General features: G+C 37.7%; 3 protein-coding genes across 3 annotated transcripts in view; 2 read left to right on the forward strand and 1 right to left on the reverse strand.

Annotated features, from left to right (window-relative positions):
* The window catches only part of LOC134816400 (GTP-binding protein 2-like), a 28888-nt gene extending 15923 nt beyond the window's left edge, over positions 1 to 12965 (forward strand). Inside the window, exons 8-11 of the mRNA XM_063825229.1 lie at positions 9417 to 9614; positions 10749 to 10921; positions 12525 to 12627; positions 12860 to 12965. Coding sequence (XP_063681299.1) covers positions 9417 to 9614; positions 10749 to 10883 — 333 coding nt within the window. The 3' untranslated portion in view covers positions 10884 to 10921; positions 12525 to 12627; positions 12860 to 12965. The remainder of the gene's footprint in view (positions 1 to 9416; positions 9615 to 10748; positions 10922 to 12524; positions 12628 to 12859) is intronic.
* Positions 6 to 1391, reverse strand: LOC134816402 (uncharacterized). Its single transcript, XM_063825231.1, has 4 exons — positions 1236 to 1391; positions 900 to 1077; positions 661 to 740; positions 6 to 440 (listed from the first exon to the last, which is right to left on the reverse strand). Exons 1-4 carry the CDS (start codon positions 1335 to 1337, stop codon positions 255 to 257), a joined length of 546 nt encoding a protein of 181 aa, XP_063681301.1. The 5' UTR covers positions 1338 to 1391; the 3' UTR covers positions 6 to 254.
* On the forward strand, positions 11977 to 18020 carry LOC134817451 (GTP-binding protein 2-like). Its single transcript, XM_063826591.1, has 9 exons — positions 11977 to 12058; positions 12525 to 12627; positions 12860 to 12970; positions 13123 to 13238; positions 13581 to 13656; positions 15937 to 16088; positions 17222 to 17337; positions 17617 to 17712; positions 18012 to 18020. The coding sequence occupies exons 1-9, from the start codon at positions 11977 to 11979 to the stop codon at positions 18018 to 18020; spliced, it is 861 nt and encodes a 286-aa protein (XP_063682661.1).
* The last annotated feature ends 406 nt before the right edge of the window (positions 18021 to 18426 follow it).

Raw genomic sequence — 18426 nt, forward strand, 5'->3', positions numbered from 1 at the left:
TTGTACTTCATCAATAACTATTAATAAACTATTATATAATATAAAAACAGAATTGTTCGATTTTTTTCTCTGAACAGTACCTTACAAAACAGAGCTAGCTGTCCAAGAATAAACATCGAATAAAACTGTAGATTACATTAGATTGAGGTAGATTATTTCAGAATACAAAGTCTATAATTGCTAGTTAACATATTACAGAAACTCACGTGCAGCCTATAACGGCGCACAATCAAGTCCTCTCACCAATACAGAATTTATCTGCAAGATCGTAGCAATTTACTTTCGACCCTCATGTACCGATCAAAGAAGTAGACGACAACGTTTTGCTGTATGAACTTCTGGGCATCCTCCACTTTGTGTATTTCCTCCATTTGTCCTGTTGCGTTTATCAGCTTCTCGATCTTTCTCTGTCCCTCCTCTGATCTTATTCTCAGAAATACCTGTAGATGCAGTGTCGGTCAGATTGACAGCGTCTAATCGGTAAATATGTGCTTGTAATTATAACCTGTCTAATCAGTTATCATGTACAATATGTACTTGTTGATGTAATTATAACCTGCTAATTACTCCATTTATCGTGGAGAATTTTCCATTTTTTCAGGGACTACTTTTTTGTCAAAAACTCTAGATTAAAAAGAGCAATAAAGAAGAATTGTCTACCTGATCTCTAGTCTCCTCTCTTGTTGGCGTAATAACAAGAGCTCGGTCTTGCAGTCGTACTTTACCAACTTTACCCGTCCCTGTAATTAAATGTGTTGCACCCTGTTGTGAGCAATTATTGAGCAATAATTGAAAAATAACCGAGCAATGACCAATCAAAAATGATTGGAAAATAATTGAGCAAATATTGAAAATTAACGATTGGAAATTAATCCAATGAACTACACGATCCTCGTAACCTGGTAACTTGAAAGTGTGTCCCAGGGCCCAGGCGAACGGTTGCAGGATGTCCCTGTACAGGTCTTTGCACGAAGGGAACATATTAATCTCGTTTAGTTTCAGTGTGTTGCTAGCTCGGCGACAGTAGTGTCTCCAAAGAGAGTTGTTCTTCACCAGGTCCGTGAAATCGTGACACACCTGCCGGGCGAGGATTGGGTCATGTTTTGAAAAACGAATTTTAACGTGTTTGTAAAAAGTTCGCTAGTATACCGTCGGTTGATTTTTAGAACTGGGGTTGTAAATGCACATTATACTACGAATATTAGAAATATTTGCATTTTTGTTGGCAGACTTACAAGACTGAGTTGAAGGGTATCCTTGACTCTAACGTAATGGAAGATTTTGAACCATATTTCGTTGGGTAAGTATATCTTCTTTGCGGTCTTTGTTTTTTCCATCAATTACTAAAGAAGGACATGATTAACTAAGCGAGTGAACATCACTTTCCAATTTTTAGGGAAACACAATGAAACAAGCATCCCAAGATGAATTCTTCGGAAAACTATTTAAATTACTTTATATTCGTGCTTAGGACTGTACAATTCTAACTTTGAAGAAATTAATCAACTGTGCAATTGATTTTAAAGAAATATATTAATACGACTAATAAGCCTGAGAGAAGTCTACAAACATCAAGTGAACGGTCACTCTAAGACACTAAAGCCCCGTTTGTGTAGATATTTACTAACCCTTGAATATCCAAAATATCCGCATATATTTTAACAGTTTTGTTTCCAACAACGAGTGAAAACAATACATCCACACTTTCGGTAACACGTTACTCGCTCTGCGCTCTGATATATTATGACACAATGAAACTATCGGACTACGACCTATGGGTACTTACCACCCCATGGCAACGTTAAAATATATTGACTCGGTTACATCGTTTCCTGTTAATATAAAACTCCGTTACTAATTGAACGATCTGGCAATACTGCACCTTAGATTAATAAAATATGATAAAGTAATGTATAACTAAACTTAGGTAAATGTCTGATTGAATATAGAAAACAAAATAGTCTGTAACTGCTTGAAAGCTTAATAATAAACTGTGAAAGAGTGGTTAACGTAAATAAAACTATTCCGATAAAACAAAAGAAATATCTCCCCCAAAAGGTAACATGCATAAGGAATAGGAGGCATAACTGCATTGATTGATTGACCAGCTGTTCATAATCAGCGTATTTGTCGATTGCATAATAAGCATAATAAAGCACTACTTGAATGAAAATCAAGTTAAACGTGAACGCTGAACACGAACGATTTATACGAATAAATAAAGAGTATCCGTCAGGTCATGATTCAGTTTAAATGCCATATAAAAGCCATATACAACTTTCCAACTTACAGCGCGTTATCTTCGGAAATCAAATTACTTGAAAATTCTGAATTTATGAGATATGATAGAGTATATTATAAGATTAGTACAAACATGTCACAGAAGATTTAGAAATATTAGAAGATTATAACTGTTGTGCTGAACACTAACTTAAGATAAGGCCCAGGCCCCAGTCATAAACAGGGTTATGAACTGTCAACACGGAATGAAGTTTCGCCTAAATAAGGAATCTTTTAATTCTATCAAGTTTGTACATGGTTTATATCTATGATAAATTATTGTAAATAAAATAGGGTAAAGCACATAATTTTGTCATTTTTTGGCAATTTTCCGACTGCCTGATATAAACCATGGGTTTTAACCTCGTCTGAAATTCCGATTTAGATGAAACCTCCACCATGTTATAGTAGACAGTCTAGGCAAGTTCTAACACAAAAATGATCGAAATTGCTGGGGTTGAAGATGTTCAAAAAAATTATTTTGAAAAAATGACAAAATTAGGTGACTTTACTTAATTTTGTCACCCCGAACCTAATTTTGTCACTTGAAGATTGTGCAAAAAGTAACCGTTTCTCGGTATTTTAGACTACCTGGATGCATCATTCGAGCGCTTTTTTACCAACATTGAACTCAAAAATCCCAAAGATATGATGTTTTCATAGTTTTGTAGCTTGATGAAAAGATGACACTTTTTGGGTATCTAATCTTAGAAAATAGCCCCCAAATGCCCCTGAAACCACTGGTATCTTGAAAAACGATTGGTTCTAGGTCTAGGTTGAAATTTTCATGTCTGTAGATAGATCACTTGCTTAGTAATTTCATCAAATATTTTTTTAGTTATTTTAGATTGAAAAAATCAGATTATCCACCTCGGCGAAAATATGCTATTATAAGTGTTATGCTATTATAAGTGCCTTATACATATCCTATGGGCAAAAAAACTTCAGAATAGTTGAATAAGGCCATTTTCAACACAATCTGTGATTTACAAGAAATTTGAGAAAGGTCGATTTTTTTGACAAAATTAGGTACTTTTGGCAAAATCGAACCTAATTTTGTCACCCTCTGTAACTTGAACAATAATTGCGCTAGAGACTTGAAAATTTGTACGTATACTTCTGCTGTAGAAGATATTTGAAATATGCAATGGCATGAAGCTAGCTCAATTACTTTTGAAATAGCAATAAATCAAAATTTTGAAAATTCCTTAAGAAAACCTTAAGGATCTTATTTATTTTTCGGGTTAACAGTTTCGCCTTCATTTTTGACACAGATGCAAAAGAGCTAGAAACTTAAACTTTGTAGGAGCAGTTTCAGCAAAGTCTAAGCTTTCTTTTTATACACAAACCTTTTCTTTCAAGCTGAAATTCCGAGCCGAGGCAGTTTTTCAGAGCAAAATGACAAAATTAGGTACCCTGACAAAATTACGTGCCTTACCCTAGATGTTTAACAAAGCGCTACATACATATTATAGATATGTAGCGCTTTGTTAATAGTAATTTTTATTTACAAACTATCATAATTGGACCCCATTAATGTGACGAAATATAACATTACAAACAATTTGTTAATCATACACCAGTCAAACAAATACATAGTACTCTGATATAAAGTTGTGGCAATAAATAAAGTCTACAAAACGTTTTACTTTATACGACAAACCGTACGAGTGCTCTTATCTAGTTAGTCGGAATTTCCTGCTGGAATGAGACCATACTGTGATGACTATTAGCAGGGACAAAAGGATTTCGCGGCATGTACGAAACCGCGAAATTTCCCATTCTCCGCGACAAATCGCGATTTTTTACGTTTTCCGCGACAGATCGCGAAATTTCCCATTCTCCGCGACAAATCGCGATTTTTTCAGTCCTCCGCGAAAAATCATGCATTTTCCTTTAAATCTGAGGACTAAATTTGCACATTTTCCTTTAAATCTGAGGACCAAGTTTGCGTATTTTCCATAAAATCTGCGGGCCAAATGTCACTTTTTCTACAAGTATTAAGAAACTAATCACATTTACAGCCTTCCGTGAGTTCCGATTGTAGGTACATTCTCGATACCTACCTCTGAAGGCCGAGCTTCCGGAGCTTCCGAGCTCGTATTGCGAAGGGAAGGCCTGCCTTCCGAGATCGCATTACAAGGGGAGCCCTCGAGTCCAAAATCGTGTATCGAAGTGTATGTGTGAACTTTGAAAACCGAAAAAAATATTTTCGGCTCATAATGATCAGGATAGCATGAAACATGAACAAAAGTAGTTTCCAGAAAAACTTTGAAAAATTTTGACTTAGAAGATTTTCGGTCCGAGTCATTCTCGATACGTACCTCTGAAGGCGGAGCTCCCGCTTCCGAGCTCATATTGCGAAGGGGAGGCCTGCCTTCCGAGATCGCATTACAAGGGAGCCCTCGAGTCCAAAATCGTGTATCGAAGGGTATGTGTGAACTTTCAACACCGAAAAAAATATTTTCGGCTCATAATGAATAATGATCAGGGTAGCATGAAACATGAACAAAATTAGTTTCCAGAAAAACTTTGAAAAATTTTGACTTAGAAAATTGTCTGTCCGAGTCATTCTTGATACGTACCTCTGAAGGCGGAGCTCCCGCTTCCGAGCACGTATTGCGAAGGGGAGGCCTGCCTTCCGAGATCGCATTACAAGGGGAGCCCTCGAGTCCAAAATCGTGTATCGAAGGGTATGTGTGAACTTTGAAAACCGAAAAAATATTTTCGGCTCATGATGATCAGGGTAGCATGAAACATGAACAAAAGTAGTTTCCAGAAAAACTTTGAAAAATGTTGACTTAGACAATTTTCTGTCCGAGTCATTCTCGATACGTACCTCTGAAGGCGGAGCTCCCGCTTCCGAGCTCGTATTGCGAAGGGGAGGTCTGCCTTTCGAGATCGTATATGGAAGTTGACCAGTAGACATATAAAACTTGACCAGACGACATAAAGTTGACCAGTAGACATATAAAACTTGACCAGACGACATAAAGTTGACCAGTAGACATATAAAACTTGACCAGACGACATAAAGTTGACCAAACGACATATGAAACTTGACCAAACGACATAAAGTTGACCAGACGACATAAAGTTGACCAGTAGACATAAAAAACTTGACCAAACGACATAAAGTTGACCAGGAGACATACAATGGATTAAGAAATCGAACAGTATGTTAAATCAGTGTTGTTATTTAATCGTCACTTGTCAGATATTTCGTCATCGATAACGTCATCGTTATTCGCTTGGTATTGTATTCGCTTGTTATAATGGACCGCTTTGTCAAACGGCCTGCCGACAAACCGGCTGGACCTTCGTCTAGCAAAAGCTCGAAACAGGCTAAACAGGGCAATGTTACAGCTTCCACGAGAGTGGCTGAATTTGGCAAATCATCGTTTTATGCTGACAATGGGAAGCTATTTTGTAGAGCATGTAATCTCGTCGTAGACCACATAAGGAACAATCATGGGCTTCCCTCGGGATGTGGTTAGAACTTCTAGAAGGTTCGTGCAGGGGGCCGGGGTAAGGATGTCGTCCAGGTTGATGTAAGCTTCAAGGGGCCGGGTAGAGGTTGGATACTAGATGGGGATAGACTAGGTAGGGATATGGGAATTGGATTGAAAAGTTCGTAGTATTCCATTGCTATAGTTGTGAAGTGTAGATGGTCGAATGATGATGTCTCCTGTCGTCTGTTGAAAGTTATATAGTATCGATAACGAGATATGTCATACAGTACGTATGACATTGCAACATTTGAGATCATGTCAAAAGTTATGGCAGCTCTTGTTGTTATGGACCCCCATCAGCCTGTATCAGATCATATGATGAGATCACATCCTCATGGGACATGTGCCGATCAAATAGAATAGTCAAAGAATATGTGAACTCTAACTAAGCACTGTAAATACATTATTTTTTGCCGCGAATTCGCCGCGATTTTTCGATATTTTGCAGCGAATTCGCCGCGATTTTCGAAATTCCCGCCGCGAATTAGCCGCGAATTAGCCTAGTTTGGCTTGTCGCGGTGCCGCGATTTTTGGCCAAAATAACCGCGAAATCCTTTTGTCCCTGACTATTAGTGAATGACAGAGAATCAGGAAGCGGTAGTAGTAGTTGCAAGGGAAGTGGTCTCATACACGACTTCATATTCCTGATCCAATCTCCTAAACAGTAATCAGTGAAGTACGTGTAAAGTGGTACGGATAAACACATACATATCGTATCGCTTTATATATAGTAAGATGTAGCAGGGTCGGACCTGAAAAGGTAGCTTTTATAGGATCGCGATAGCGGCATCTAGCGCTATCTAGCGCTTTCTAACGCTAGATGACGCTAGATGTCGAATTTCAACAATCGGTTAAGGTCCGCATGGTCCAGGAATGTACGTTCCAAGGTTCAGCTGGAACACTAATTACTAATTGAGTGAGTTTAAAGTTCTAAAAAAGTAACAAACTCCTGTTTGTAGAGATAACGGAGTATCATATAATATGTTTAAATAAATAGGAACATTAACTTTGGTAGAATATAAAACTGTAGCAGGTCATAAAAATTAAACCCCAGTGGCAGGGCTGTAAAATATTTAATTATTTAAATGTAAATGTTCAGTGGTAAATGTAACCGTCGCGTTGTTCAATATGTCCAGTATAATAATAATATAAGTTGTACGTGGACTTCTTGTGCGTATGTTAGTAAATAACTTTTTAATTTCATACGCAATTTAATAACATCATTCGATCACCTAATTATTATTTCATGTAATAAAGTTAATCAAATAGTGCATGGTTTAAAGATGTTTATGTCACAATAATTCCGTTGACTTAACTTTGCTGCACATCTACTGAACTATGATTACATTATATTATATATTTTATTACTGATGTACAGTAAAACCCTGATTTACCGCGATTTACCGCGGCCATCTTAAATAGGGCTTAACATACATAATGTAAACTAACAAAACCCCGATTTACCGCAAACCCCGATTTACGGCGGATGTTTTCATTCCCCCAAACTCCGCGTTAAATCGGGATTTTCCTTTAATTACAAAATTAAAAATAGTTTATTAAAATCTTAAGGTAAATGTTGCATTGCAAAATGGAATAGCTACAATTTTATGGTAACTGCTGCATATTTCGAAAATCTACTTGAATGGATCGTTGAGAATACGAACCCCATACGAACTAACGAAAACCTGTAATATTTAAGTTATGGCCTTGGGTGTTTATACCAGGAACAGGGTTAGAAAATAATCAAAATTCAGAGGTGATTTGATTATATAATGCGACGAGGACTAGAAAAACAAAGTCAAAGAATGCAGGAAATGCAGGAAATGAGGAGATGGGATGGAAATGAGGAGATGCAATGGGATGGACATTTAATCGGAATTTATCCCGTACACGTACCATATTTCGACTCTCGATTAGTACTAAGACAAATTATTGTGCTCGAACACTTATTGACTTATAAATTGGTATTCTTGAGATCCTTGAGACTTAAGGACAATATTCATAGTTACGGTATCTGTTCCAGACTTCAGTCGATCGAACCGAATCAACCGCTTATCTTTATATTCTTAGAGACAGTTGTTGTGACTTGTGACTTGTGGGACAGTCATTTTTTTGTACAAGTTCTTTTGCATCCCAAAAATAACTCTAATTTATAAAAACGGATCTTGTCTCCAAGCCTTACTCCCTAACCTAAAAGCTAAAACTAATTTGCGTCCGCAAAACTAATTTGGACAATTTCCAGAATTCTGTTACTAAAAATAAAACCATCATATCTCTGGCAGGGCTGTACGTCAGCGAACGTGATTCTTGATGAAAGTCGTCATCGCCAAATTTGCTTCTATGACAACGAATTATGTAACGATAACCACAAAACCAAATGCTGCCCTGTAACCGTTACGGTTAATGACACAAAATATTTAATTATTTAAATGTAAATGTTCAGTGGTAAATGTAACCGTCGCGTTGTTCAATATGTCCAGTATAATAATAATATAAGTTGTACGTGGACTTCTTGTGCGTATGTTAGTAAATAACTTTTTAATTTCATACGCAATTTAATAACATCATTCGATCACCTAATTATTATTTCATGTAATAAAGTTAATCAAATAGTGCATGGTTTAAAGATGTTTATGTCACAATAATTCCGTTGACTTAACTTTGCTGCACATCTACTGAACTATGATTACATTATATTATATATTTTATTACTGATGTACAGTAAAACCCTGATTTACCGCGATTTACCGCGGCCATCTTAAATAGGGCTTAACATACATAATGTAAACTAACAAAACCCCGATTTACCGCAAACCCCGATTTACGGCGGATGTTTTCATTCCCCCAAACTCCGCGTTAAATCGGGATTTTCCTTTAATTACAAAATTAAAAATAGTTTATTAAAATCTTAAGGTAAATGTTGCATTGCAAAATGGAATAGCTACAATTTTATGGTAACTGCTGCATATTTCGAAAATCTACTTGAATGGATCGTTGAGAATACGAACCCCATACGAACTAACGAAAACCTGTAATATTTAAGTTATGGCCTTGGGTGTTTATACCAGGAACAGGGTTAGAAAATAATCAAAATTCAGAGGTGATTTGATTATATAATGCGACGAGGACTAGAAAAACAAAGTCAAAGAATGCAGGAAATGCAGGAATGAGGAGATGGGATGGAAATGAGGAGATGGGATGGACATTTAATCGGAATTTATCCCGTACACGTACCATATTTCGACTCTCGATTAGTACTAAGACAAATTATTGTGCTCGAACACTTATTGACTTATAAATTGGTATTCTTGAGATCCTTGAGACTTAAGGACAATATTCATAGTTACGGTATCTGTTCCAGACTTCAGTCGATCGAACCGAATCAACCGCTTATCTTTATATTCTTAGAGACAGTTGTTGTGACTTGTGACTTGTGGGACAGGTCATTTTTTTGTACAAGTTCTTTTGCATCCCAAAAATAACTCTAATTTATAAAAACGGATCTTGTCTCCAAGCCTTACTCCCTAACCTAAAAGCTAAAACTAATTTGCGTCCGCAAAACTAATTTGGACAATTTCCAGAATTCTGTTACTAAAAATAAAACCATCATATCTCTCCCTTCAGTGGACGGATCTCAGAGTAGCGATGTTGGGTAACGTTGACGCGGGTAAGAGTACTCTATGTGGGGTGCTGACACACGGCGAGCTGGATAACGGAGCCGGTAAAGCTCGTCTCAACTTGTTCAGACATCTCCACGAGATTCAGAGCGGACACACCAGCAGTATCAGTAGGGAGATACTGGGCTTTGATAAGCAGGGCCGGGTAAGTTCACAGCTCTGGGTCGTGTATTTAGTGCTTTAGTGGTGTTTTGCAAGAACAACTGAAAATTTATGTTGTTTCAGTCTATTTTTGCAGACTTTTGATATAAAGTGATTTTGCGCTCAACAACTGTCAGTGATACATGATAGAAATGAGCAGCACGAGTACTTTGTTAGTAAGCAATCAGCAAACGAGCGATGAGAGGTATCTGACAATCCGAGAGAGCAATGTACAAGCTGCAAGTTAAAGTGGCGACCTGCGGACTTGTCTTGAGCAGCATGCTAGCTCAAATACTTGGCACGTACAACGAATTCAATCAAACAGCGATGCAGCTATTAAAGATTTAAAGTCACAAACAATGTCAGCTGCATAACGCACATGGCAGGATTAACTTGAAATGTAATACAATATACATATAGCGGGGGAGACAGAGAGAGAGGGAGAAGCTTTAACTAGTCGAGAACGTCATTATACTGTTAACTGCATAATTGATTTCGACTTGTCTCCACATGTGCTGCACTGGTAGTGGTGACTCAGGACTCTGCGCAAAGCTACTGTATGAGTTGAAGTGTATGTTCCTACAGGAATGCTATGATTTGAAGTGTATGTTCCTACAGGAATGCTATGTTGGGTTTAATCTAGATTATGGAAAAAGAAAGGCCTCGAATTTTGGGTCCATGAATATTCTAGCAATTTTTTTAAGGCTTCCCGCAGGAGGCCAGAGTCCGTTGATCTTAACAGAGAGAGAGAGAGCTAGCGATTTTCTTGAAAACAGAAACTAGAATTACAGGTTGAAATGTCCTAGTCAGGCTTCAGTGGATTAAATGAACTGCTAAAATGTTCACTGAGTTAATACTATGCCCGAACATGGTGCTCATGTGGCCTTGAAAACGGAGGCAGACTGTTCACCCTTCTAGAATATTCCTATCTAATTTAGCATTTTCTGTCATACTTCTAGAAAATTCGAGCTCGGAAACGTGACCTACCTCTACACAGAACGGTTACTTAGGCAAACTTAATTTTATCAAATATAACGACTAACGAGTATGTCGCGTCATGTATTTCTTATTTTTTAAGTAATATTACTAACATAATATTATTAACATAACATATTATAACAAATATCATCATCTTCAGATGTTCAACTACGAGAACCACAGTATTGAGAGTATTCTGGATTGTTCTTCTAAGATAATCACCTTCATTGATCTGGCGGGTTCCCAGAAGTACCTGAAGACCACGGTGTTCGGGTTGACAGGGACACTGTCCTGATTATGCGGCCTTGGTCGTCAATTCTAAACAAGGACTAGGTGGGTGATAACTGCTTATTAATTAGGGCATGTTCATTACTGTATATTAATTAGGGCATATGTTAAGTGATAACTGTATCTTATCGATTTTATGATGTTTAACATTTATTAAATCTTAGAATTGACGGTTTACCTCACACCTCGGTGGACTTTTTAGCACTTAGATTCCCAGAAAAAAGATTTACAAGATTTACAAATTAGAATCTATATTAATACGTGAGGGTAATGTCAGATTTTAGAAACACGTTATCACATTGCATGTTTAAGGAAACATAAAATCGTGCCAGCAAATCCTATTGAATTTCTGTTGCATCCTGTTTGTTGGAAAACTAAAAACTGTGATAATTAAATAAATAAAAGTGCAGATCTTATTGGATTTTGGAAATTTGCCAGTGAAATTTGTTTTGATATACAGTAAGACACCATGTATTGGATGGATTCTTATTTCTTAGGAATTACTTACGTCTCTAGTCTAGAAAATATAAAAATATTCAGGATTTCTTAAAATCTAATCTTCTTTGTCATTGACTGGTATCGTGGTCAGGGCACACCCGGCATACAACATAAAAATAACTTTCCATAACCAGTATCTCAAATTATAACATGCTAATTTGTATCTCTTTTTAGAAGATGATATTCTCTGAATAAGCCATGATAACAATATCAAAACTACAGAACGTCAGTGACAGTAGATTAAACAAGCTTTTTATGTCTGATATGACTATGTATAACGTAACATGTCACAAGTGTCCGGCAGTATCCATGTAGCCCGACAGTTGTTCCCGAACAGAGTACCGCGACAATTGACCCCCTGACAATTGACCCCCTATGTTATTACACTGGGTCAATTGTCGCGAAATCTAGGACATAGTACGACAATTGACCCCCCGACAATTGACCCCCATGTAATTACACTGGGGTCAATTGATCGGGTCAGGGTCAGGGTCAGGGTCAGGGTCAGGGTCAGGGTCAGGGTCAGGGTCAGGGTCAGGGTCAGGGTCAGGGTCAGGGTCAGGGTCAGGGTCAGGGTCAGGGTCAGGGTCAGGGTCAGGGTCATGAAACAGTTGTTCATGAAACAGTTGTTCATGAAACATTTGTTTATGAAACAGTTGTTCATAAAACTGTTCGTGAACAAATGTTCGTGAACAACTGTTCGTGTACAACTGTTCTTGTACAAATTTTCGTGTACAACTGTTTGGGGGTGGGCGACAATAGACCCCCCGACAATAGACCCCTGACCCTGACCCTGACCCTGACCCTGACCCTGACCCTGACCCTGACCCTGACGCTGACCCTGACCCTGACCCTGACCCTGACCCTGACCATGACCCTGACCCTGACCTTGAACCTGACCCTAACCCTATAGTACATATACAGGGTAGTGTTGGTTATGTGCCTAACCTGGTGAGCACACTGTGCTATCCTTGCTGTACGGCTAGTTAAACAAGGAATTGAAACTGTTGGGCTCGGTGCAGACCAACCTACCTGTGGCTAAAAACCAATACATACATAATACATACATACAGATAGACAGACAGAAAAAATCTTTCGAATTCTATTATAGATAAGATTGTAATATCATGATAACATTGTCCCCCCTCAGTTGGTACATTTCGGGAGCACCTTGGTCTGACTGTTGCCCTGAGGGTCCTATCCTTTGTGTGTATCACTAAGATAGACGGTACTGCTCCTGCTACTGTTAGAAGGTAAGGGAGGATAAATAAATCGGTATTTTCTAAATCAGTAGAAGATGAACGCTCGAAATAAAGGGGTGGTATGTGACCCAGTTGTGAAGTTGTTAGAAAAAAGTTTAGCTCAAATTAGGAGAAGGAAAAATAATCTTTGAGGTCAATTCCGGACAATAATCTTTATGGAATAAAAACCAACGTCTTTTCAAAACTCTGTTATTGCCGCCCCTCTAATAGCAGACTGTCCCAGGTGCAGACATCAGATAGAGAGCATCTTAAGAGGCCCCGCTGTGAGGAGACCAGCTTACGTAGTGACAACTCTCTCTGAGGCAGAGGATGCTGCTCTCCAGATACGAGAACGGTAATTTTATTGAGCTGTACTAGTTGTTATCTTTGTGTTGCTTGGTGTTACCGGGATGACGTGTCAGGAAATGTAGAGTAAGGCAAAAATATTATAAATAAGAAGAAGAAAATCGATAAATTAATGATATATTAATTTCCAATATGCTTCAGGACACCTGTTTTCATGGTTTCAGCGGTAACAGGGGACAACCTCTCACTTCTACACCACTTCTTATCACGGCTACAACCTGCTCTGTCTAAAGAAGCTCGCTCTCTGGCTTTGCAAGGTTTAACACATTTAATTTAGTCGAATTAGTTTTTCTACATTTTAGCTTATTCTTGGTCGTTCTTATAAGGTTGACAGGTTTACAAGGTTTACAAGGTTTTCAGGTTTACAGGTTTACAGGTTTACAAGGTTTACAGGTTTACAGTTTTACAAGTTTTACAAGGTTTACACGGTTTACAAGGTGACTCAAAGTGACTCACCTACATACTCCTAATAGTAACACTAACATGTTATGTGATTTATTGGAAACACCTTTTTATCCTTGATTCTACAAACTCTTTCTCGACTGTTATCCTAATCCTGGGTACATAATCATATTTCATCTTAATGTTTTGTATTTCAGCTGCCCCTAGGTTCTCCGTGGACGGGGTTCTAACAGTGACTGGTCAGGGTACCATCATCACTGGTCTTACAACACGGTAATTAAAAGGACATAAAACATATTGTCTAGATTGTAGTGTCAGTACTTTAGGTTGGCTCCTGGGTTTGGTATTGTTATTTTTACTGATTTCAGGTACCAATTTTAATCGATAAACTTAATCGAATTATTAAAAAATCTCTAGTCGATGGCTAAGTTGCAGTGATTCCCTCGATTTTATCCTAAGTTAAAATGTACAATTGTGATAATATATAAAACGATTACAAGAGCCTAGCTCTATCAGAAAATATCAGAAATAAAAGTGCGATTTAAAATTATCACACCGGAAATCGTTCAAAAAATCATGATAGGTAAAAAAGGCGCAACTTTTTTTTTATCAATAAACTTTCAAATTGTTACACAAATACATCATTTTATTTCAAAGAAAATATCGCCGAATGACCTTACATGCCTTGACAAGTGACCGAGTGTAAACAAAATAAGGGACACCGAAACACCAGTTGACCAGTAAACTGATCATAGCAATGTGACTGTTAAATATAACATAAACAAATGGTTTTCCTACATCCATTATCACAAAATGGTAACAACCAGCCCTTGGAAATGGATGCACGCAATTAGCAACACGAAATTAGCCGAATTATCGACACGCAATTAGCAACCCCATCTAGACGGTCGCGATTAGATTACGACCGTTCTGTGTACATGCTTATACGTTTCTGTTTTATGAGTAAGCTGCGGGATTGTGAAAGTAAGCTAAAACGATATTTAAGCTGTTTATGCTTTCGGATTCGAGTTAGTTTTGGTTTTAAAGTATTCGTGAAGATAATATAAAGATTTGAAGTACAAACTTGTGCATCTTAACTTTAAATACTTACCATTAAAATCGAAATCAGCATTTGCAAATGAACACAGAACGGTGGAAATCCAATCGCGACCTAGCTAGACGGCACGTAACGCGTCACGTAATCGATTACGATATGCCGTTTAGTTAAGACCAAAGACCAAGGCCTTCATCTCGTACTGCGGTCTGTCCGCAGTTCGTGCCGTCTAGCTGAACCTTAGACAAAATCATCATAAACTTCACGAAAAGCCGGTAAAAGGGCTAATGTGAGTTATGGACATAGCTAACAGCTTGCAAGAATACACGGTAGAAGCTAGAAAGAGTGCAGCCCTTAACACGGTCTCAGAGATATTTGTTCACTAAATTCATTTTTCAATATTCGAGAGATCTAAATTTATTATTTCATCTGCATAATATCCAAATTTCTTTAGTCGTTCAGCCGGGGGGGGGGGGGGGGGGGGGGATCAGGTACCAAGTGCCGTACGTGACGTCGACTAAGACTTTGGAATTTACAAAAAAGACCCACCCACCCCCTTCCCGGTACAAACTGTTTTTTTTTTTCGGATAATATTTAGGACACCCACCCCTTTTGCGGTACTTACTGTTGAGAAATCACGGTACTAACTGTGTCTTGGTATATAACATAAGATACCCACCCATACGTTGCTTTAATTTTAAACAGCTCATTAAACATTGGGAAATGGGCAAATTATACCCATTATTTAGTAGGGGTTTTGTTGTCAAAACCCATTCCCAAAATTGAAATATGAGGTAAAATGGGTTTTTTAGTACCTTGTACTAACTGTTTTTCTAGGAAATGACTAACTGTTTTTCTGGGAAATGAGCAGCAGACCCACCACTTAGTACAAAAGTACTAAAGCTTCTGCGTTTTGGAATAAAATATGACCCACCCCCCCCCCCCCCCCCCCCTCTGATTTACCTTGCACGTGCCCCCTCCTGGAAAATAGTTGGGTCGCAACGTGAGACAAGATTCGCTTGTCAATTGTTATTGTTAATGGAATAACCCGGCGCGCACTACTTCATAATTCATATGTCATAGCAATTGCCTCGGGCTAATATTTCGAGAAGAAAGCGGCTCGCGCTACTTCGAAGAAATTTAGACGAGTATCATCCGTCAAAGATTCGCCCCCGTTGAAGTTATTCATTTATTTTTATAAATAAATTTATATTCATTTATTTTTATAAATTCGTTCTGCAGATTCAGATTGCGTGCTCTCCGATTCACCTTGCTCGTGTCCCCTGATAATAAGTTGAAATAGAAAGTAACCATCGAAAATAATTAAATTTGACAAAACGCGCTGATCACACCCAGCAAATAAACCAACCCCTGAGTAGTTCAGACTTGGCAGATTTTAAGTAAAGGTACGAAGCGTGGACCCTGGGCTTATTTAACTCTTTTCTCAATTATAAATTATAATGTATAACTGATAGTGATAATAACTCTCTTTCGCTCAGAGGGACGATACGTGAGGAGGACACAATGTTGCTGGGACCCTTTGATGACAAGTCCTACGAAGAGGTAAAGGTGGCCAGTATCCAGTGTAACAGACTACCCAGACGTCTTGCTAAGTGTGGTCAGAGCGTCAGTCTGGGGTTCCATAAACTCGGTTAGTTCGGCAATTTAGTTCGTCATTAATATTTGCAATTAGTTCGTCATTAATATTTGATATTATGTTAAATGAAGTGGAAACAGTCATGATTAGTATTCAATATGTTAAATGAAGTGGAAACAGTCATGATCGGTACGTGAAGTAAACTTAAAACTTGGTACAAGGAGAAAAACGATATGTTTTGTTGGCAATACTCCAGTGAAACGATGTGGCTCTCATCTATTTCTATCATAGAAATTCTATGGAAACAATCATAATCAGTGCGTGAAATATCCTTGGAAAGAGAGGGAAAAGTTTCTCTTTTGGCGATACTCCAGTGATACGATGGTGTTTAGTGATAGAGTTCCATATATAATGAACGTTCGGAACTGTCAACTGATACTTATGTGTATCGATAAGTTCCTGCTTGTCAGTTGTCATCCCCTAAAAACTAAGAGTTACGTTCAGGAATTACGGGGGAATAAGTAATTCAGGGTATAGTTGTGCATGGCTGAACAGGTTAGATTGGTATTGGAACAAAGCCAAATTTAACTGACATCTGACGACGAGAAGATATGACCCTAGTCTATGACCATTCTATGTAACAAGGCCAAATTTAACGCTCCAGTAATAATTGAATAACTGGCGGTGAACATCCAGGGCCTGTGACCCTAGTCCCTGTTCAGCCTTTAATAAGCATCCAGATCACGGTAGGTGTATACGGAGACAGGCACGTATTATCCAAAAATATGCTGATATCTGAAACTTGTACGAGGTCGGGGTAACTATCGGAGGGTGATTGGATTAAATTGTTTGAGCGGTATTTAGACTAGACTTTTCATAAGAACAGTAAAATCATTCTACATTAACCGTTATCCGATCCTATAAATTTGCGAGGTAAGGCACCTTGTACCTAGTAACGACTAAGGAGCCGTATGAGTATGCAGTTGATAGGAAATCACAAAAGGCAATTATGCCATATTATCTTATATGATATGTGCAGGATCACAAATCGTCTGATTCGGCTTGTTTTGGAGTAACTCCAAATTGGAGTTGCAAGTTGATCTAAATATAGAAATATTTTAAAGTTTCTAAGAGATGCGGTGGGGTTTATTGATTTTTATTTTTTATAATAATGAACTTTGCTACAGAGAGAACACCAAGAAAAGGGATGATACTACAAAGTCCAAGTTACGAGAGCTATTGTGTCGAGGAATTCACTGCAGAAATATACATCTTACAGCATTCTTCGTCATCTAAACTTAAAGTTCGTCTTTATCGATTATCGAAATTAGTTTACTCTATAGTATAATACATAGAAATTGTTCAATTTTATCAGTCGAGTTACAGAAACTCAACCTTAACGTTTCAGCTAATATCTAAACATTGTTTTGCTAATTGTTTAGTAAACAATTAGAAACCATATCTGTTGTTTTTATAATGCTATGATTCGTTAAGTTCCTATCAGAACTCAAGAAATTGGAATATTACCTAATATAATTTTTTTAAAGACAATTTTTCATTACAGTGCTTATTTTGACTTCAGGTGGGATTTGAAGCGACAGTTTTTATCGACAGCATAAGACAGACAGTTGAGATAATAAAGATGGAGCGTGAAATAACAACCGGTCAGAAAGCCAAGGTCAGTTTAGGGTTTAACCAGGTTTATTGCCGGTTTCGTGATTGTCTATACAACCTTATTCAACCAATCTCACTCGGCCCCGGATCAAGCCAAAATTAAGAGCTTCGATTTCTATAAAAACTTGCCCACTCAATAATATCACCCTTAATAACACCACAAATGTCTCCTCAGGTAAGATTGAAATTTGTACAGTACCCTGATCTCATAGCTGTTGGTTCCAGACTCTTTTTCAGGAATGGTCGAACTAAAGGAATGGGCACTATAGTTGATATCGTAAAGATAAAAACCCATATAAACAGGACTTCTGATCCCGTACTTAAATCTTCTAAAAATTCGGAATTAGTTTTGGATGAAGTGAACTAATTGGTACTGGAAAAAAGTATCTCGCGCTCTTAGGGATTTTACCGTGATTTGGGCTGAAAATTCTAAAGTTAGATCTGATTTCCATAAGATCGTTTTTTACCCGTGATCTAATAAAAGGACTTTAAAGATATTCTTTTGTTTGAACAATGGAGGTGATTCAAATTTTGAGCCTCGCATGATTTTACAGTCTCCAACACGCTGATTATAAAATGGGATTTGATTCTGTCACCGATATTATGAGCTTAAACATTCTCATTACTGATTCAGTATCTTCTTGTATACCTTAAAACGACCTATTTTTCATTTGTATATGCTACTTTACTGCATGCTTATTACATTTTTTTATAGTTA

This window comes from Bolinopsis microptera, chromosome 6 (genome assembly GCF_026151205.1).
Source record: "Bolinopsis microptera isolate Bmic1 chromosome 6, MBARI_Bmic_1.0, whole genome shotgun sequence".
Lineage (NCBI taxonomy): Eukaryota > Metazoa > Ctenophora > Tentaculata > Lobata > Bolinopsidae > Bolinopsis > Bolinopsis microptera.

Excerpts from the sequence above, each read along its gene's own strand:
- LOC134816402 (XM_063825231.1), bottom strand. The coding sequence starts at position 1,337 with ATGGAAAAAACAAAGACCGCAAAGAAGATATACTTACCCAACGAAATA. Across the intron at positions 1,078-1,235 it reads ATACCCTTCAACTCAGTCTT|GTGTGTCACGATTTCACGGA; the intron begins GTAAGTCTGCCA and ends CTCGCCCGGCAG. Across the intron at positions 741-899 it reads ACACACTTTCAAGTTACCAG|GGACGGGTAAAGTTGGTAAA; the intron begins GTTACGAGGATC and ends ATTTAATTACAG.
- LOC134817451 (XM_063826591.1), top strand. The coding sequence starts at position 11,977 with ATGAAACAGTTGTTCATGAAACAGTTGTTCATGAAACATTTGTTTATG. Across the intron at positions 12,628-12,859 it reads GCTCCTGCTACTGTTAGAAG|GTGCAGACATCAGATAGAGA; the intron begins GTAAGGGAGGAT and ends AGACTGTCCCAG. Across the intron at positions 13,657-15,936 it reads ATCACTGGTCTTACAACACG|AGGGACGATACGTGAGGAGG; the intron begins GTAATTAAAAGG and ends TCTTTCGCTCAG.